Below are 22,023 nucleotides of genomic sequence, written 5' to 3'. Positions count from 1 at the left end.
CCAAGAAAATTGCTGTCCAACAAATATGACCTCATGGACCAATGCTGACCCTGAGTGCAAGAGTTGCCAGTGGAGGGTGGGCAAGAAAGTGTACACTCAAGTCCAAGCTTTCACTCCAGTTCTTTCACTTAGACCCATGTGCCAGAGTTCTCTTAGTGTTGATCTCCTTTGGGGAGATGCCATAGCATGCTTTGCCTAGAATCCTTCCCAAGACTCAATCATTCTTTTCTCTCATCCCTTTCTTTGTAGCAAGGGAGCCAACCAGAGCTAAGACACCAACTACTAAAGTAGTAACAGGTGAGTGCTCTGGTCATGAAAGAGATAAGAATTATCCCCAGCCAATACATTCATATCCCTTCAGTAGCCACGGCCCTCCCATGGATCCCTCCCAGAGGAGTCTGCAGCAAGCCAGTTCTAAACTACCAGTAAACAAATGATACCTCTTCCCAATCAATTGCTCCAAAAAGAATAAGATTAGACAAACTGCTAGAGGTCAACCTTAAAAACAGTCAGCAGCAAGCACTTACAAAAAAGAAGCAGGACAGGAAGGAACATATTTAGGACAATGGACATTTTCATTAACTGAAAAAAACACAAACCCTATACCAACCAGATTTAGTGGGAACTAAGCCTCCCATCCTGGCCCATAACTGAGCACAAAACCTCAAAAAGTACAGGACTCAATATCACTCAACTTCTCATAAGCCAGCAACATACAACTGACCTGTGCTTCCCTCCTGGCAGCCTTTACCCATGAACTGTCAACTGTGCCACACATTGGGCCACCTGTGACCACGCACAAGACCACAGCCACCACCTCCATCAGCAGCACCTCCAGGATTTCTCTCTCCACTGGAGCCAGCCCACCAAGCAGCACAGAAGTGCCTCTGGAAACGGCCTCTCCACATCCCAGCTCTCCACCTGTCCCCAGCAGCCCGCTCAGCACCCGGCTGCCATCCACTGCCTCCACTTCAACAGCCTCCTCCACAGCAGCTCCCAGCACCAGCCCCAGGCCCACACCTACAACCCTGAGGCTCAAGACCTCTTCCCCAACAATCAGTGCTGCAAAGGAGTCACCTGTAACAGAGTCCTCTGCACCCACCACGGCCAGAACCAGCACACAGTCATCACCTGCTTCTTTTCCCTCCTCAACTGTGTCCTCAACAAGGATCAGCTCCTCACAGCATGGTAAGCGTCTCTCTTACCTGTCCTGCTGCATCTGCCTGCTCTCCCTCTTCTCTTTTTCATTTCCACCACTGCAGAACACATGTATATTTTCTTTAAATTTGCTCTCCATTCCCACCGCTTTTTGAATCAGCAGTGTAATGTAGTTGTCATTTGGTATCACCCTGGGGGTCCAGTCATCCCACACTGGCCACCATGACAGTTCTGAAGTGGGCAGACTTTAATATGTTCCTTTTCCATGGGAGGACCTGCACATCCACCCACGGTCTGCTTCCAGAAAGACCAAGAGGCATCTTGCCTGTTGGAAAGCAGCATGCCCTTTTCCTCCCCTTTTATGGGTAAAAAGGAGAGCAGGAATAGGGCAGAGCCCTTAGTCCCACATCCTTCTTTCTGATAAATATTCAGTGCAGCATGCTGAAGTTGTGGATATTTATGCTGCCTGTCTGAGGCTACAGCAACCACATTTGCCTCCTCCTTATGCCCTCATCCACAACTGACCTGTGCGTCCCTCCTGGCAGCCTTTACCCACGAACTGTCAACTGTGCCACACATTGGGCCACCTGTGTCCACGCACAAGACCACAGCCACCACCTCCATCAGCAGCACCTCCAAGACCTCTGTGTCCACTGGAACCAGCCCACCAAGCAGCACAGAAGTGCCTCTGGAAACAGCCTCTCCACATCCCAGCTCTCCACCTGTCCCCAGCAGCCCGCTCAGCACCCGGCTGCCATCCACTGCCTCCACTTCCACAGCCTCCTCCACAGCAGCTCCCAGCACCAGCCCCAGGCCCACACCTACAACCCTGAGGCCCAAGACCTCTTCCCCAACAACCAGTGCTGCAAAGGAGTTGCCTGTAACAGAGTCCTCTGCACCCACCACGGCCAGAACCAGCACACAGTCATCACCTGCTTTTTCTCCCTCATCAACTGTGTCCTCAACATGGCTCCGTTCCTCACAGCCTGGTAATACTTCTTCCCAGCTTTCCTGCTCTGCCCAGCTCCTCCTGCCCTCCTATCACCATTTTCTCCATGAATCATACAGTACTTGTGAATCTTTGTCTGCCTACCCCACCATTCCCTCTGCCTTTGCTCAGCTTTCTTCCTGGTGTATTCCTGGGCCTGTGCACTGGGTCTGCTTGGGATAGAGCTAGTTATTGTTCCCAGCATGTTTCCTGGTACTGTGTTTTAGATGTGCTTCCCAGCCTGTGTTGATGGCACACAAGTGCTTTGGTGGTTGCTCAGGAATGCCAGTTTCATCCCTGGTCCCCTCTCTTTGTCCTTCTGCCAGCTAGGGAGTGGGCATGGGGTGGTCTCGAGTCCATCAGGGACACAGCCAGCATAGCTGGCCCAAAGTCTGTGTCCAAGGAGACACTGCATACCACAGAATATCATGCTGAGCTGTACAGTGGGAGTGGACTGGATGGGAAAGTTATTCCCAAGCAGCCACTGCTTGGAGACTGGTGGCATATTGGCCAGTGGCAAGAAGTTGTAACTCATGATCATCTTGTGGGTAGGTCTTGCTTTGTTTTTCCTTTAGTTTCTTTACTTCTGAAAACTTTTTCCATCCAGAATACATGTGGCTGGTTTTGCTTTTTCCAATTCTCTCCCCATGCCTGTTGAGTGGTAGCAAATGAGTGATTGCCAGGGTAGGCACTTCACATCCAGAGAGAGTAACCCCATCATCACCTGGCAAGTATTGGCTCTGACTGGCCCTGAAGGATGACAAAGCTAAATGGATGAGCAAATGTCTGGTCCTGCCTCTTCCCAGAAAAATTCAGTGCAATACCAAGCTTAACTTCTACCTTTAACAAAAACACTTGTGCGATCGCATTAACTTCCCCTTCTCTCCTAATCCTCAGTTGATCTGTGCTTCCCTCTTGGCAGCCTTTACTCACGAACTGTCAACTGTGCCACACATTGGGCCACCTGTGACCACGCACAAGACCACAGCCACCACCTCCATCAGCAGCACCTCCAAGACCTCTGTGTCCACTGGAGCCAGCCCACCAAGCAGCACAGAAGTGCCTCTGGAAACAGCCTCTCCACATCCCAGCTCTCCACCTGTCCCCAGCAGCCCGCTCAGCACCCGGCTGCCATCCACTGCCTCCACTTCAACAGCCTCCTCCACAGCAGCTCCCAGCACCAGCCCCAGGCCCACACCTACAACCCTGAGGCCCAAGACCTCTTCCCCAACAACCAGTGCTGCAAAGGAGTCACCTGTAACAGAGTCCTCTGCACCCACCACGGCCAGAACCAGCACACAGTCATCACCTTCTTCTTCTCCTTCATCAACTCTATCCTCAACAAGGCTCAGCTCCTCAGGGCCAGGTAAAGCTTTTCCATATACATCCTGGCACTTCCTGCTTCTCTCCATTTTTCCACTCATCCTTATCAGCCATGCAGGTTCCTTGCAGAGCTGTTTTCGTTTTTCCTCTCTATCCCATTTGTTTCTGCATGGGAACACCTGTATGGCCATACTTAGGGCTCTGGGACACAGATCCCTCCCATGGAGCTTGACCTGCCAGTCTCAAAAGGGACTCTCCTTAAGCTCTGCCTCTACCATAAAGGGATGCATGCAAATTCACACAGGGTCCTCTTCAGGACTAGGTAGTGGAATGTTGCCTATTGAAAGGTACTGTATCCATCTCCTCCATTTTAAGACAGAAACCAGACAGCTTGTGGACAGGACCCACAGTCTCAGTGCTCTCTTCTTCCCGGGGAATACTCAGTGCAGCACAGCCGTGTTGCATTTGTTGATATTCTAAATCTGCAGTGTCTGACCACCTCCCTTTCCAGCTTTTGCTGCCCTCATCCTCAAAAGCTCTGTGCTTTACTTCCAGCAGCCTTCACCCACGAACTGTCAACTGTGCCACACGTTGGGCCACCTGTGTCCACGCACAAGACCACAGCCACCACCTCCATCAGCAGCACCTCCAGGATTTCTCTCTCCACTGGAGCCAGCCCACCAAGCAGCACAGAAGTGCCTCTGGAAACAGCCTCTCCACATCCCAGCTCTCCACCTGTCCCCAGCAGCCCGCTCAGCACCCGGCTGCCATCCACTGCCTCCACTTCAACAGCCTCCTCCACAGCAGCTCCCAGCACCAGCCCCAGGCCCACACCTACAACCCTGAGGCCCAAGACCTCTTCCCCAACAACCAGTGCTGCAAAGGAGTCACCTGTAACAGAGTCCTCTGCACCCACCACGGCCAGAACCAGCACACAGTCATCACCTGCTTCTTTTCCCTCCTCAACTGTGTCCTCAACAAGGATCAGCTCCTCACAGCCTGGTAGGCTTCTGCCTGAACTCCATTTTTGATTCTTTCTGTCCTGCCACACAGGTTCCTTTCAGAGTTCTTTTAGATTTGTTCACCGTTTGCCCTTCTTTCAGCTTTCGGACCATGGTATGTCTTTACTTAGGTAGGACTCTGAGACACAGATCTCTCCCATGGAGCTTGACCTGCCAGTCTCGGAGGGGACTGTTCTTAAGCTCTGCCTCTTCCTTAATGAGACACATGCAAATTCACACAGGATACTCTTCAGGACTAGGTAGAGGAATGTTGCCTGTTGGAAGGCACTGTATCCATTTCCTCCATTTTAAGACAGAAACCAGACAGCTTGTGGACAGGACCCACAGTCTCAGGGCTCCCTTCTTCCCAGGGAGTAAGTGCAGCACAGCCCTCTTTGTTTTGTTGATATCGTAAACCTGTGGCATCTGACCACCTCCCTTTCCAACTTTTGCTGCCCTCATTCTCAAAAAGCTCTGTGCTTTACTTCCAGCAGCCTTCACCCACGAACTGTCAACTGTGCCACACATTGGGCCACCTGTGACCACGCACAAGACCACAGCCACCACCTCCATCAGCAGCACCTCCAAGACCTCTGTGTCCACTGGAGCCAGCCCACCAAGCAGCACAGAAGTGCCTCTGGAAACAGCCTCTCCACATCCCAGCTCTCCACCTGTCCCCAGCAGCCCGCTCAGCACCCGGCTGCCATCCACTGCCTCCACTTCCACAGCCTCCTCCACAGCAGCTCCCAGCACCAGCCCCAGGCCCACACCTACAACCCTGAGGCCCAAGACCTCTTCCCCAACAACCAGTGCTGCAAAGGAGTTGCCTGTAACAGAGTCCTCTGCACCCACCACGGCCAGAACCAGCACACAGTCATCACCTGCTTTTTCTCCCTCATCAACTGTGTCCTCAACATGGCTCCGTTCCTCACAGCCTGGTAATACTTCTTCCCAGCTTTCCTGCTCTGCCCAGCTCCTCCTGCCCTCCTATCACCATTTTCTCCATGAATCATACAGTACTTGTGAATCTTTGTCTGCCTACCCCACCATTCCCTCTGCCTTTGCTCAGCTTTCTTCCTGGTGTATTCCTGGGCCTGTGCACTGGGTCTGCTTGGGATAGAGCTAGTTATTGTTCCCAGCATGTTTCCTGGTACTGTGTTTTAGATGTGCTTCCCAGCCTGTGTTGATGGCACACAAGTGCTTTGGTGGTTGCTCAGGAATGCCAGTTTCATCCCTGGTCCCCTCTCTTTGTCCTTCTGCCAGCTAGGGAGTGGGCATGGGGTGGTCTCGAGTCCATCAGGGACACAGCCAGCATAGCTGGCCCAAAGTCTGTGTCCAAGGAGACACTGCATACCACAGAATATCATGCTGAGCTGTACAGTGGGAGTGGACTGGATGGGAAAGTTATTCCCAAGCAGCCACTGCTTGGAGACTGGTGGCATATTGGCCAGTGGCAAGAAGTTGTAACTCATGATCATCTTGTGGGTAGGTCTTGCTTTGTTTTTCCTTTAGTTTCTTTACTTCTGAAAACTTTTTCCATCCAGAATACATGTGGCTGGTTTTGCTTTTTCCAATTCTCTCCCCATGCCTGTTGAGTGGTAGCAAATGAGTGATTGCCAGGGTAGGCACTTCACATCCAGAGAGAGTAACCCCATCATCACCTGGCAAGTATTGGCTCTGACTGGCCCTGAAGGATGACAAAGCTAAATGGATGAGCAAATGTCTGGTCCTGCCTCTTCCCAGAAAAATTCAGTGCAATACCAAGCTTAACTTCTACCTTTAACAAAAACACTTGTGCGATCGCATTAACTTCCCCTTCTCTCCTAATCCTCAGTTGATCTGTGCTTCCCTCTTGGCAGCCTTTACTCACGAACTGTCAACTGTGCCACACATTGGGCCACCTGTGACCACGCACAAGACCACAGCCACCACCTCCATCAGCAGCACCTCCAAGACCTCTGTGTCCACTGGAGCCAGCCCACCAAGCAGCACAGAAGTGCCTCTGGAAACAGCCTCTCCACATCCCAGCTCTCCACCTGTCCCCAGCAGCCCGCTCAGCACCCGGCTGCCATCCACTGCCTCCACTTCAACAGCCTCCTCCACAGCAGCTCCCAGCACCAGCCCCAGGCCCACACCTACAACCCTGAGGCCCAAGACCTCTTCCCCAACAACCAGTGCTGCAAAGGAGTCACCTGTAACAGAGTCCTCTGCACCCACCACGGCCAGAACCAGCACACAGTCATCACCTTCTTCTTCTCCTTCATCAACTCTATCCTCAACAAGGCTCAGCTCCTCAGGGCCAGGTAAAGCTTTTCCATATACATCCTGGCACTTCCTGCTTCTCTCCATTTTTCCACTCATCCTTATCAGCCATGCAGGTTCCTTGCAGAGCTGTTTTCGTTTTTCCTCTCTATCCCATTTGTTTCTGCATGGGAACACCTGTATGGCCATACTTAGGGCTCTGGGACACAGATCCCTCCCATGGAGCTTGACCTGCCAGTCTCAAAAGGGACTCTCCTTAAGCTCTGCCTCTACCATAAAGGGATGCATGCAAATTCACACAGGGTCCTCTTCAGGACTAGGTAGTGGAATGTTGCCTATTGAAAGGTACTGTATCCATCTCCTCCATTTTAAGACAGAAACCAGACAGCTTGTGGACAGGACCCACAGTCTCAGTGCTCTCTTCTTCCCGGGGAATACTCAGTGCAGCACAGCCGTGTTGCATTTGTTGATATTCTAAATCTGCAGTGTCTGACCACCTCCCTTTCCAGCTTTTGCTGCCCTCATCCTCAAAAGCTCTGTGCTTTACTTCCAGCAGCCTTCACCCACGAACTGTCAACTGTGCCACACGTTGGGCCACCTGTGTCCACGCACAAGACCACAGCCACCACCTCCATCAGCAGCACCTCCAGGATTTCTCTCTCCACTGGAGCCAGCCCACCAAGCAGCACAGAAGTGCCTCTGGAAACAGCCTCTCCACATCCCAGCTCTCCACCTGTCCCCAGCAGCCCGCTCAGCACCCGGCTGCCATCCACTGCCTCCACTTCAACAGCCTCCTCCACAGCAGCTCCCAGCACCAGCCCCAGGCCCACACCTACAACCCTGAGGCCCAAGACCTCTTCCCCAACAACCAGTGCTGCAAAGGAGTCACCTGTAACAGAGTCCTCTGCACCCACCACGGCCAGAACCAGCACACAGTCATCACCTGCTTCTTTTCCCTCCTCAACTGTGTCCTCAACAAGGATCAGCTCCTCACAGCCTGGTAGGCTTCTGCCTGAACTCCATTTTTGATTCTTTCTGTCCTGCCACACAGGTTCCTTTCAGAGTTCTTTTAGATTTGTTCACCGTTTGCCCTTCTTTCAGCTTTCGGACCATGGTATGTCTTTACTTAGGTAGGACTCTGAGACACAGATCTCTCCCATGGAGCTTGACCTGCCAGTCTCGGAGGGGACTGTTCTTAAGCTCTGCCTCTTCCTTAATGAGACACATGCAAATTCACACAGGATACTCTTCAGGACTAGGTAGAGGAATGTTGCCTGTTGGAAGGCACTGTATCCATTTCCTCCATTTTAAGACAGAAACCAGACAGCTTGTGGACAGGACCCACAGTCTCAGGGCTCCCTTCTTCCCAGGGAGTAAGTGCAGCACAGCCCTCTTTGTTTTGTTGATATCGTAAACCTGTGGCATCTGACCACCTCCCTTTCCAACTTTTGCTGCCCTCATTCTCAAAAAGCTCTGTGCTTTACTTCCAGCAGCCTTCACCCACGAACTGTCAACTGTGCCACACATTGGGCCACCTGTGACCACGCACAAGACCACAGCCACCACCTCCATCAGCAGCACCTCCAAGACCTCTGTGTCCACTGGAGCCAGCCCACCAAGCAGCACAGAAGTGCCTCTGGAAACAGCCTCTCCACATCCCAGCTCTCCACCTGTCCCCAGCAGCCCGCTCAGCACCCGGCTGCCATCCACTGCCTCCACTTCCACAGCCTCCTCCACAGCAGCTCCCAGCACCAGCCCCAGGCCCACACCTACAACCCTGAGGCCCAAGACCTCTTCCCCAACAACCAGTGCTGCAAAGGAGTTGCCTGTAACAGAGTCCTCTGCACCCACCACGGCCAGAACCAGCACACAGTCATCACCTGCTTTTTCTCCCTCATCAACTGTGTCCTCAACATGGCTCCGTTCCTCACAGCCTGGTAATACTTCTTCCCAGCTTTCCTGCTCTGCCCAGCTCCTCCTGCCCTCCTATCACCATTTTCTCCATGAATCATACAGTACTTGTGAATCTTTGTCTGCCTACCCCACCATTCCCTCTGCCTTTGCTCAGCTTTCTTCCTGGTGTATTCCTGGGCCTGTGCACTGGGTCTGCTTGGGATAGAGCTAGTTATTGTTCCCAGCATGTTTCCTGGTACTGTGTTTTAGATGTGCTTCCCAGCCTGTGTTGATGGCACACAAGTGCTTTGGTGGTTGCTCAGGAATGCCAGTTTCATCCCTGGTCCCCTCTCTTTGTCCTTCTGCCAGCTAGGGAGTGGGCATGGGGTGGTCTCGAGTCCATCAGGGACACAGCCAGCATAGCTGGCCCAAAGTCTGTGTCCAAGGAGACACTGCATACCACAGAATATCATGCTGAGCTGTACAGTGGGAGTGGACTGGATGGGAAAGTTATTCCCAAGCAGCCACTGCTTGGAGACTGGTGGCATATTGGCCAGTGGCAAGAAGTTGTAACTCATGATCATCTTGTGGGTAGGTCTTGCTTTGTTTTTCCTTTAGTTTCTTTACTTCTGAAAACTTTTTCCATCCAGAATACATGTGGCTGGTTTTGCTTTTTCCAATTCTCTCCCCATGCCTGTTGAGTGGTAGCAAATGAGTGATTGCCAGGGTAGGCACTTCACATCCAGAGAGAGTAACCCCATCATCACCTGGCAAGTATTGGCCCTGACTGGCCCTGAAGGATGACAAAGCTAAATGGATGAGCAAATGTCTGGTCCTGCCTCTTCCCAGAAAAATTCAGTGCAATACCAGGCTTAACTTCTACCTTTAACAAAAACACTTGTGCGATCGCATTAGCTTCCCCTTCTCTCCTAATCCTCAGTTGACCTGTGCTTCCCTCTTGGCAGCCTTTACTCACGAACTGTCAACTGTGCCACACATTGGGCCACCTGTGACCACGCACAAGACCACAGCCACCACCTCCATCAGCAGCACCTCCAAGACCTCTGTGTCCACTGGAGCCAGCCCACCAAGCAGCACAGAAGTGCCTCTGGAAACGGCCTCTCCACATCCCAGCTCTCCACCTGTCCCCAGCAGCCCGCTCAGCACCCGGCTGCCATCCACTGCCTCCACTTCCACAGCCTCCTCCACAGCAGCTCCCAGCACCAGCCCCAGGCCCACACCTACAACCCTGAGGCTCAAGACCTCTTCCCCAACAACCAGTGCTGCAAAGGAGTCGCCTGTAACAGAGTTCTCTGCACCCACCACGGCCAGAACCAGCACGCTGCCATCGCCTGCTTCTTTTCCCTCCTCAACTGTATCCTCAACAAGGCTCAGCTCCTCAGGGCCAGGTAAAGCTCTTCCATACCCATCCTGGTACTTCCTGCTTCTCTCCATTTTTCCACTCATCCTTATCAGCCATGCAGGTTCCTTGCAGAGCTGTTTTCGTTTTTCCTCTCTATCCCATTTGTTTCTGCATGGGAACACCTGTATGGCCATACTTAGGGCTCTGGGACACAGATCCCTCCCATGGAGCTTGACCTGCCAGTCTCAAAAGGGACTCTCCTTAAGCTCTGCCTCTACCATAAAGGGATGCATGCAAATTCACACAGGGTCCTCTTCAGGACTAGGTAGTGGAATGTTGCCTGTTGGAAGGCACTGTATCTATTTCCTCCATTTTAAGACAGAAACCGGACAGCTTGTGGACAAGACCCACAGTCTCAGTGCTCTCTTCTTCCCAGGGATTACTCAGTGCAGCACAGCAGTGTTGCATTTGTTGATATTCTAAATCTGCAGTGTCTGACCACCTCCCTTTCCAACTTTTGCTGCCCTCATCCTCAAAAGCTCTGTGCTTTACTTCCAGCAGCCTTCACCCACGAACTGTCAACTGTGCCACACATTGGGCCACCTGTGTCCACACACAAGACCACAGCCACCACCTCCATCAGCAGCACCTCCAGGATTTCTCTCTCCACTGGAGCCAGCCAACCAAGCAGCACAGAAGTGCCTCTGGAAACAGCCTCTCTACATCCCAGCTCTCCACCTGTCCCCAGCAGCCCGCTCAGCACCCGGCTGCCATCCACTGCCTCCACTTCAACAGCCTCCTCCACAGCAGCTCCCAGCACCAGCCCCAGGCCCACACCTACAACCCTGAGGCCCAAGACCTCTTCCCCAACAACCAGTGCTGCAAAGGAGTCACCTGTAACAGAGTCCTCTGCACCCACCACGGCCAGAACCAGCACGCTGCCATCGCCTGCTTTTTCTCCCTCATCAACTGTGTCCTCAACAAGGATCAGCTCTTCACGGCCTGGTAAGGCCCCTTCCTAGCCATCCTTCTCCTGCTTGCTCTTTCCTGATCTCCTTTTTTCAGTCACTCCACCCATCCTCCCTAACTCCATTGTTTCTTTCAAAAACCATATCCATGTTCTGCTTTTGTGTGTCTGCTTTCCCCTATATTACTTTGCAATTGACCAGCTTGGTTTCCCAGCGTAGTCCTGGGCCTGTGCACTGCGTCTGCTTGGGATAGAGCTAATTATTCCCAGCATGTTTCCTGGTACTGTGTTTTAGATGTGCTTCCCAGCCTGTGTTGATGGCACACAAGCGCTTTGGTGGTTGCTCAGGAATGCCAGTTTCATCCCTGGTCCCCTCTCTTTGTCCTTCTGCCAGCTAGGGAGTGGGCATGGGGTGGTCTCGAGTCCATCAGGGACACAGCCAGCATAGCTGGCCCAAAGTCTGTGTCCAAGGAGACACTGCATACCACAGAATATCATGCTGAGCTGTACAATATGAGAGTAGGGCTGTTACTGCCAAGTAGCCATATGCTTGGAGACTGGCTGGATATTGGCAAATGGTGCAATGTGGTGGGTGACTGCCTTTGCACCTTATCGGTGGATCCTCATTTGGCTTTTAATTTCTTCACTTCTGAAAACTGTCTGTCTCTGGACATGTGTGGTTTTTCCTGCTTTGGCATTTCTGATTCTCTCCACATTTCTGAATAAGGGGAGAGAAGTGTCCAGGTGGGCATCCTCAGTTTTACCTGTGCCTTCCTCCTGGCAGCTTTCCCCCATGAACAGTCAACGGTACCACACATTGCACCACCTATAACCACACGTCAGACCATGGCCAGCACCTCCATCAGCAGCACCTCCAAGACCTCTATCTCCACAGAAGTGCCTCTGGAAACCTCTCCCCATCCCAGCTCTCCGCCTGTCCCCAGCAGCCCACTCAGCACCCGGCTGCCATCCACTGCCACGTCTCCATTCTCTTCTGCTTCGGCCTCAACCGTCAGCACAATGTCTGTGCCTACATCCCCGACTACATCCACATTTAGGTCTGAGAGCACTACACATTCTTACTTTGAAAACACCACATTGACTCCACATGGGAAAACATCTTCATTAGCTGTCCCTACTAGTATCTCTACCCAGTCTAGGCCAGCTTTGATCCCAACTGTTTTATCTACAACTATTACCTTTGCTCCCCATGTTATCACGATGGCTTCTACACAGTCAGTTGAACAGAGTTCCCTGCGCACAACAACACTGACCACTGCCCGCACAACATCTTCTCCTCTCACCTCTGGACTTTCAACATCCCTGTCCTCTGTCATGCCATCAACAGTGCCACATGGTAATGTATTCCATTTAATTTCCTTTATCATTGATTTGCTTTTAATGCCTTTTATTTTGGATGAGCGTATGATTTTTTTTTACATATCCTTTGGCTATGATCCTATTTGTACCCATTGGATCCATCTTTTCTTTCTGAAGTTATTTTTCTAAAGCTATTATCTGACATCTTAGATTTCATACAGGTTCCCTGTTATTCAGTATTTTAAATGTTAAGAAATGTAAGTTAAAGAGTCTGACAGGATGCATTTCAGGAGAGCCACATAACCTTTGTTCTGTCATCTTAAAAAGCAGTATAAGAAACCTCTTATTGGAACAGGCTATCCCCTCATTACCCTACAGCCTTCCTGTTAGCTCTCACATGCTTCGCACACTTGGGCAATAGATACAGTGTCTTAGTCTACTGCCCAGTTAATAGTTATTTTCAAAAAAAAAAATCCCAAATCCATACTACAGCATTAACTGTAGTTACAGCCTCCCCTGCAATAATGTTCAATAATCTATAACATTTCTCTCAGCAAGGGACCTGACTGTGCTTAAAATATCATTGTGCAAGACCAGGTGTGAGCAGTGTATGAATCGCCTTCATAGTTTTCAAGATTTTTGTCCCCTTAATATAAACTTCAAACACTATCTTTCAACTCCTTGGAAAACTTGTGTTTTCAGTCAGCTTTCTGCTTCATAAAGTGCTTAGTGTGGTGCTTCAAGGCAGGAGAAAATACAACACTGACACATAGAATTGTTACCTAACATAGCATTACACATTCTCCCTAGCAAGGCAAGTTGTGAACTTCTGGCTGCCTATAAATATATCTTTAAAATGAGTAAATTAAGCAATTTTCAAATAAGTCAAGTCTGTGAACCAGAAATAATTCTACCAGAATGTTTGTTGTCTTTGCATTTTTGTGTTCTCAACAGAGGATTAGTTTTTCCATGCTGGACTGAATGTGTACTATATTCTTAACAGGATTTTTTTTTTTTTCTTATTTGTAGTTCCAACAACCTCTGTTTTCTTAAAGAGCACTTTATTCTTTTTTTTTTTCTTTTTTTTTTTTTTTTTCTTTTTTTTGTCCTCCAGGATAAGCCTCTCTGGAAACATTAGTGCCCAGTTCAAAGCCTTCTCTTGCTATATAACTCACTTTTGACTTGTTAATTATCTCATGCAATAAGAATGGTTTTCCAGGAAACCAAATATGGAGGCTTTGGGCATCTAGCAAAGGTCACTCAAGAAGACCAAGATGAATTATAGCAGAATTTTTTTCTTTTTACATTTGACAGAGAATTGTAGAGAAGTTGAATATGAAGAAGAAATCACTCACAAAGGCTGTTCCACAAATGTCACTTTGAGCCGATGTGAAGGATCATGTCCCTCTTCAACAAAGTAAGAGTAACTGAAGCTGCACAGTACTAAAGTTGTTTTCCTTATTTGGTCATCTCTAAGTAGGGAAATTTATGAACAACTGTGCCTTTATAATTCAGGGAGGAAAATGTGGTTAGCATCCACCCAGCAATGTACAATGTTCCTGCATAAACTGGTTAATAGCAACAATAAGGTCATTAATTACGCAGGGATTTACAACTAATCAAGGAAGGTCATCTCACTTCCTTAAGTTTTTGTTGTTTTGTGTTTAAGAAAAGCCAGACATCAGTACTCCAAGTTTGGAGGACTATTTTGTTATTTTGATGGTTGGAGTTGTGGGTTTTTTTTGTCTTTTTAAGACTGAAACGTGGTTTGGACTATAAATATCTATTTCAAATAGCTAAGACAGTAAAGTAAGAAATTTCATCTAAGGTAACTAATGCCACTTCCGTGGTCTCATAACATGCTCTTAACAGTGTAATTCAGGTATATTTTATAATTACAAGGGTACTATCTGAGCCTGTGCAGTTCTGCTGCCCATTAGGAGAATCTGACTTCTCAGGAAATAAGGCTTCAATACAAGTAAACAGTGCAGCAGTATTAGAGTTCAGTTACTGGGGGGGAAAAAGAAGTTATAATTCCCAACAATCCAAGCCAATACAATGTTCAAGAACGGAAAACAGTGAATGGTTTTGCTTTTGCCGGGACTAATTTAAATTAATCCTTATGCTAAAAATTGTCCCCTTCAAAGCACATTTGAGTGTTCCCCATCATTTTGAAAACTGAGCAACTGACCTTGTAATCCTGAGAGTTTACAAAAGGACTGTGACACCTGGAGGAAGACTTTTAAGGTTTGTCTCAATTGCCAAGAAAGTTGTGGTTAAAATCCAGTTTTAACTGAAACCAAGAAAACTTTTCTCTGCTTCAAAAGGTTTTTCCAAAAAATACTTTCTTCCTTAACTCTCTTTTTCCCATACCTGAGTTATGGCCTGTTATCGATACAGTTTCCCACTGGCAAAGAGAAAGGCAGAATCAAGGCCAGCAGAAGGCTGAACATGGTCAGGAAACAACAGCCTAAGAACTGCAGTACTATAAGGACAGACTCAAATCCTTACCTGCCTATTCAAGCTCTCACTTCACCTACCTGTACTGTGAATTCAGAAATTATGTGCAAGTCTTCTATCTCGTTAGCTGACCTCACACCCAGAACTGACATCATACAGCCACCACCTTAGATTCCAGCACTGACTGTGCAGAGGAGAAGGAGGTTCTCCTTCCTCTGTGAACTGCAAAAGGAACACACACAATTCAGCATTTGCGAAAGAGACCTTTTGTAAACTCTAAGCAGTCCAGTGCGCAGCTTTAACAAATTTAATCCCTAGGTACTTTAAAAATACTCAGAAGGCCAAAAAGATACCAGGAGAATAAAATTCTATTAGTTTTCCAGTGAGGTCTGAAGTCTAACAGATTATGAGATCATAGAATCACAGACTATCCTGAGCTGGAAAGGACCCACAAGGATCATCAAGTCTGTCCTGTTCTAAACTGGAAGGCAGCAGCTGAGTACACCAGAGTTTCTGCCTCAAGAGAACTTAAAATGGAGTAATTTTCCACATTATTTGTAGTCCTGCAGTTGACAGATCGACTCAACTGACGGCTGTGCTCTTTCCTTTAAACCTCTTACCATAGGAAAGCAAGAAGTTCATATACTTTGAAAGGCTGTGAGCCTAAAATGCTGTAAACAAATGCCAACTGATTATCCCTCCCTTCCACACAGGCTGGATATTGAGAAGATGACTGTCACCACAGCATGTGGCTGCTGTAGGCCACTTGAACTTCTTAAGAAGCAATTCCAACTGCCATGCCAAGACCCAGATAACCCTGGAAGAAGGCTCACCACAGAAATAATTGCATTTAGTGGCTGTGTGTGCAACATTGACAGTTGCACACACTAGCCAGACCCGGCGGCTGCAGATACTATCTTTTGTAATTAAATCCTGATCACAAGTTAATCTTTCCACAGCTTATTGCTGGGTTCTCTTGTACTGATTACACAGGACAGCCTTGCTGTCAGGCTGCCTGAGCAGCGGTCTGGACTACCAATGGAATTACCAGATAAATTATTCCTGATCAGGAACAGGGTGGGCTGCAGAGGAGGAAAGAACAGGCACAGAAATAAAGAACAGGCTCAGCATGGGGATCAACAAGGGAAGTCAAGAAACTGTTTGGCCTTGCTCAGGGTGATTTATTCAACCAGAAGTTAAAACCTGGCCCATGCACTGTGCAGTAACAGAAATTCAATGTTTAAATAAAGCAGAAGGAACTGAATTTGCTAACTTCTTTCTCCTTATTTGACCAATTATTTTAACTGAAAAATAGTCTTATTAGATTCACTACAGTTAACTTGGCCCTATGGAAGCATGCACTGCCTGAGTGGGAGGAAAGGAAGTGACCAGTTCCATGCCTTTGAAGGTGGACACAGCACATGTGCTCATCAGTCACAGATGACAGGGTTGGAAAGCAAGGTGCTACATGACCCAAAGGTGAATGGTGATGTTTCCACAAGCACCCTTAGCATGGTGGGACATTTCTAGAAATGTAACTAACACACACATGGAGCAGCTTTGGGATAAAGAAGGAAGCTGAAGACATTTCTCTGCAAGAAATCAAACCCCACAGGCATCTAACAGGATACAAGTGGTTCACCCACAAGCAAATTCTACTTGCTGTGACTCTAGACAATCTTTACTTCGTTTGCAAGTCATTTAAGAAAGAGCTGTATGATTGCAGAAAAGCTCAGTGCCCTTTTTCCCTTTTAGCAAGTGCAGATTACCCTTCTTCTACAGTGCCATCAACCCTACATGCAATACAGGTGTGTGCTGCTTAGCCTCAACCCTACCCTGCTGTTAGAGCAGTATACTGCAGCAAGTACTGCTCATGTACTTACTGTTGTTAAAGACACTAGGGAGAAAGATTTTACAGCTGAGGCTTTTTTAAAACAGAGTTATTTATAACTTGTAACCAAACAAGAACAAAATCAAACTCACTCTCTGGAGTAGAAATCTGTAGACCAGGTAAAATTCCAGTGAACAAACCCACCAGTACTTCTCATAAAAGAATCACTGCAAATGTGTTCCACAACAATTCCATGAGAATACTTTTTTTACACCTTCATGCCCCCAGACAAAAAAAGGACAGTTTCATCACTGTTCTAATCATTTATTTAATCTTAATATGTTCTTCTGATGAATATAGTCTAATATATAGTCTTCTATATGAAAATTCTCCACTTAATTTGACAGAACTTTGTTTTATACAAATAAGACAATCACCATAAATGTTACATACTGGAGTGTAGGTCAAGAATGAACATATGCTACCTGTTTTGCTATTCAGTTATTTTCACATGTCAATGCCTGAAAATACTGCACTTAAAAACAATAACACTGTTTACTGCAGAAATTACTTTGTCTGCTTGACAGGATACATCACTGGTAAGTTAACCATCATTCACAAAAAAATAAAATCAAGTATTTGTCTTTAATTTGTTCACTTTTCTGCTCATGGCCTCATTGAGCTGACATTTAATACAAAGAGTGAACAGTCATAAGCTTAACACAGTCACCACTGAAAAGACACTTTCCCTTACCCCCCCTCCTTCCCACATTTTAATGCACATTTTAGCACAGCTTGAACCAAAGCAAAGTGAAATAAAGTAGTGCAGTGTCTCAAGGTGTCCTTTAATGAGGGCACAGAGCATTTTTCAGGGGAACAGATATACAATAGGATTTGGAAAATACAAAAGATAACCTCCTCCTCTGTCTTTGCTAAGACTCCCTTTAGTTCAGCACATCAGATTTTAACAGAGCAGCCAAGAGCATGGTTAACATAACAGGACTAATAATGAGACACAGAACATCGTGAAGCCAAAACAAAAGGTATTCCATCAGTGTTTGTCAACTGCGCAACCTGACCGCAGGAACCACTCACCAAGATTTTCAATGACGGTATTTATGATTAAAGAGTCTTAAGTAAGAAGAATTTGAAAAGTCTTAAAGGGGCCAATTGTTCAAGAGAACTTTTGCAGAAAGACCAGGCCTTTAGCCTAGTTTTCAGCTTTAATATCCATAGTTACCAGCCATTTCTGGAAAAACAAAACACATCCCCCAAATTCCTCACATCACAACCAAACCTTTGTTCCTCATTTTTCACTTTTACTCAAGTATGATCAGCCAAACCAAGTGACAATCTCCCAGTTCCATCATTTAAGCTCAAAGCACTGAAGACAAAAAGCAAGGCACACTCAATCATGGAGAATCCTGTCAACTGCTGAGCATGGGCAGCATGAAAGCAGCCTCATTTAAATGTATTTTCAGTATCACCACCATGACTCAACGCCTTCATTTCCTGGGCACATTTGTCTCTATGTGTTGTGAAACAGCAGTCCCAGGCTTCTTTTCAATGACCATGAGGAAATCTTGACCTGAGGTTCCTTTCTCCTGTCAGCAGGAGCTGATTTTGTTCACCATGATCTGTAGCTCTTGCTGACACCAGCCCAGGGTTTCTAACTGGGCCACCTCACCTGCTTTGGTTTAGCAGCTTCTGTTGCACCTCAAGGCTTGAGAAGCATGAGCCAAAGTTTCTGTCCACTGACTTCTGCAGAGAGGCTGCAAAGAGTTTGATGTGAAACAAGGTACAAAGACTTCAGCTGTAAAAACCTATAGAAAAGCTGAACATTTTTGGGTCTTCTACTTTCAGTTTCAACAGAAGTTTTCTATACCATGTTGGACATTTTTACTACTGACAGGAAGGAAACCGCTTAGGTATCAGTTATTCAGCCTCTCAAGTCTGTACATTAATGTACACTGGGGAAAAGATATTGATTAAAATTACATTTTCACCTAAGAGTGCATGCCTTACAGCCCTTCAAGGGCCCGTTTCTTCCCACTTCTCTTATACAGTACTAGTTTCTGCAGTTAATTGTATCACATCTTTAGGACTATTACTTGTCAAGTCTGATGGTAAACAGAAGAAACACAGAACAGAATATTTAACTTCACTGAGAAACAACAAACAAGTATATACTCATTCACCCCCTACCAGAGAAGCTCACCTCATTAATGGAGATAAGCAGGAGGATTAAGAATAGCTTCTGTGTTCAATCCAAAGATCAGAAAACATTAGGATGTAAAATATTACAAGATTAATACTTTTAAGACTCTGGTCCTGTGGCATTTTTTAAATACAAATATTGGCGACACAACATAAATGTTCACTTTAATCAGATTCAAACACATCTTCAAATCTGCCCTTCGATCCAGTAGACAACTTGTGGCAATATTCAGCTTTACAACGTTTTGACTCTACATTAGCATGGGACTTAACCTTCCTGAGCAGCAGTACATTGTTTCTTTCAGCTCAGAGCAGAGGAAGTATCTCTTAAAGGTACTGAAGCAGAAGGTTTTTGAGCTATTTTCAGCTGAAATTCTTGATTGCCACAACTAAAATAATTTCCCTTCAACGAGTTTAAAAGCCTGACCTCTGCAAAAAAAGGAGCAAAAGACAGCCCTCCCACCCTTTATGTAACACACTAAAAGCCATTTTTAATGGAAAAAGTCACTTCCCTGTACATTTTATAGTCTTAATTTCAAACAAGGGTCAAGTCCTATTAAGGCAGGGAGCTGGTATTGGTTAACATTGCAGTACTCAGACAGTGATGTACAAGACATTTATTTGCAGTATGATGACAGTGATATAAGTGGAAAAACCAAAACTGACATGGTTAATATTAAAACTGTTCTGACAGCAATTCACATAATCTCTGAGATACAGCTTCTTTACTTGTTCGTAGTGTGAGCCTATACATCTGAAAAAGAACATAAAATAATACTATTTAAACAGTTTGGCATTAAAGGAACACACATTTAACACTCTGAACAAAGTTAGCTCTTACTTGCTTTGTAAGCTTTGTTAGGAAAAGGATCTCAAAACACTCAGAGGCAGCAAGCCATTGAGCAAGACAGCTTTTTCAAACCACTGGCTGAACCAACCCTATCTTCAAACCCTTGTTGAGAATTATTGCTATTCAAGTATTTTTGGGTTTTAACAGAAAGATATTATCCAGAATATCTGTTAAAGAGGAGCAAATGCCCTGGAAAAGTCTAAAGACCCTGTACAACCACGTCTCTTCAGGGAACAGAAGACACAGCCACCCAAACCCTGTTTTTAATCCTCAGTTAATTTTAGTAACACTGTCAAAAAAGCTTTTGTAAAAATACTCTTTACATTGTACTCGCTTGCTTATGCTTTCTCTTTTAGCCAATTACTCTTTTATTCATTTAAAATAGCAAAAGAAATCATGCTTAATCTGGTCCAAAGTGCACAAGACAGTCTGGAATATTACAACAATCTCTTCCAAGAGGAAAAGAGAATTGTTCTGAAGAAGCAGCTTACCCAGCTGGGACATGACCAGCTGCTACAGTTTAATTTTTTGTTGGAGTCTGCAGACATAAGCAGCTATTGCAATAGTTATTTTAAAATATCTTAAAGGAGTTTCAGATACACAGAAATTTTTAGTTCAAATGAGAACTTGTATCTAAGCTGGTGATATTTACACAGATACCTGTGCCTGGAGGTTGGGTTCAAGGCGCAGCAAGCATCCAATCTGAGTGGTTTTTGTGTGTATGATACCAGCACCAACAAAGTTAGCAGGATTGGGATCTACCTCCTCAAGCAGGGCTGATCCAAATCCAATTATCTGTGAAAGAAATCAAGAAGATTTAGATGTGGGGAGAGGACAACACAAATGCCAAGCATACCCCGTCACCGTCAAATAGCAAAACAAGGAGAAAACTAATTGTGAAGCCTTCAAGACTACTTCATTACTACAAATTTTTGAAGGCTGACCCTGATAAATGAGCTATTCTGTAAATAAGGTTCTTGTCAAAAGCAACTGAGAAGCAAGTTAAGATTTAACATCAGTCTCCCCCAGTTTTGATACAGCCATTCCTGTACACAGTCATTGCTCCTGTTACACATTCCTATTACACAGTCACTTCTGTTTTGCCTAAGGCAGCCAAAAAGTCACTTCCTTTTCTAACAGTACCTCAAGTATAAATTAAAGCTTGAACTATCTTCCAATTCAGTTTTAAGCAGTGAATCTGTGTGTTCTTAAACTGCTTCAAGTCACCAGCTGCTGCTGAAGACTGCATCTAATTCAAACCACAGCTAGAAACTGTCCATTCAACTCAGCACTGCCACAGTCTATCACATAGCATGGACTCACACTTTCACTGGATGATCCAACTGCCATATAAACAAAAATGCATAAAGTTTGCTTATACCACATGCTAATTTGGGCTGGGATAGAGTTTTCTTCATAGCATTTTCTTCATAACAGCTGGTATGGGCTGCACTTTAGATTTCTGCTTAAAAGAGTTGATAACACAGGGATGTTTTGGTTATCACTGAGCAGGGGTTACACAGAGCCAAGGTCTTTTCTACTCCTCACCCTAGGAGTGAGGAAGCTGGGGATGCACAAGGAGCTGGGACAGGACACAGCCAGGACAACTGAACAATGGGATATCCCATACTGTAAGCTGTCCTGGCTCAGCATACAAGGCTGGGAAGAGAAAGGAGGACGTTCACAGTGATGCTGTTTTGCCTTCCCAAGTAACTGTTACACCTGATGAAGCCCTGCTGCCCTGGGGATGGCCAAACACTTCCCTGCCAATAGGAAGCATTGAATTAATTCTTTGCTTTGCTTGTGTGCATGGCTTTTCCTTTACCTCTCTTTACCTCAACCCACACGTTTTCTCACTTTCACCCTTATTCTCTGTCCCACTCCACTGGGGGAGAATCAGCAAATGGCTGTGTGGTGCTTAGGTGCCAGCTGGGATTAAAACATGACCTGCCACTGCCCTGTACACTATTAATTAAAAATATCACAAAACTACCCACCTTTGCTTTTGTGATTTCTGCATCCATCGGGTGCTTTGCTTTAAAGATATTCTGTACTTCCTGTTTTGGACTGCAAGACAAGGCAAGACAAATACATTATAAACAGCATTTCCAATAGCAATTAATTCTACTGAGAGAGCTCATGGCTCACAGGATTGAGTATGGGGCGAGGCACTGCACCAGCTACATTCACTATATACCTTTCTCTTCCCTTGCCCACCACAAGAGGCCCAAAGTACAAAAGTACAAAGTCTTACTTGCTCAGCTGCTTCCAACGCTGAAAGAAGTCTTGAGAAGACATCTCTGTTGGCTGGAAAAATTTATTCAGAGTAATGGGTAATTTTACCGATAGATTTTGAAATGTTCCACCGTACCTGCAGATGGAATAGAAAA

At 46.5% G+C, this 22,023-nt stretch overlaps 1 protein-coding gene across 4 annotated transcripts in view; it reads right to left on the bottom strand.

Annotated features, from left to right (window-relative positions):
* Positions 1-16,874: 16,874 nt before the first annotated feature.
* Positions 16,875-22,023, bottom strand: part of AP2A2 (adaptor related protein complex 2 subunit alpha 2) — a 45,037-nt gene continuing 39,888 nt past the window's right edge. For all 4 annotated transcript variants that reach the window (XM_021555161.2, XM_021555163.2, XM_021555162.2 and 1 more), the window contains 4 exons: positions 21,888-22,004; positions 21,631-21,700; positions 20,294-20,428; positions 16,875-19,537 (listed from right to left, as the gene is read on the bottom strand). In XM_021555161.2, the coding sequence (XP_021410836.1) occupies positions 19,460-19,537; positions 20,294-20,428; positions 21,631-21,700; positions 21,888-22,004 (400 nt within the window). In that variant the 3' untranslated portion in view covers positions 16,875-19,459. The remainder of the gene's footprint in view (positions 19,538-20,293; positions 20,429-21,630; positions 21,701-21,887; positions 22,005-22,023) is intronic.

This window comes from Lonchura striata, chromosome 6, assembly GCF_046129695.1.
Source record: "Lonchura striata isolate bLonStr1 chromosome 6, bLonStr1.mat, whole genome shotgun sequence".
In the NCBI taxonomy this organism is placed as follows: Eukaryota; Metazoa; Chordata; class Aves; order Passeriformes; family Estrildidae; genus Lonchura; species Lonchura striata.
The sequence above is the reverse complement of the archived record's forward strand: the minus strand, read 5'-3'. Positions and strand labels throughout refer to the sequence as shown.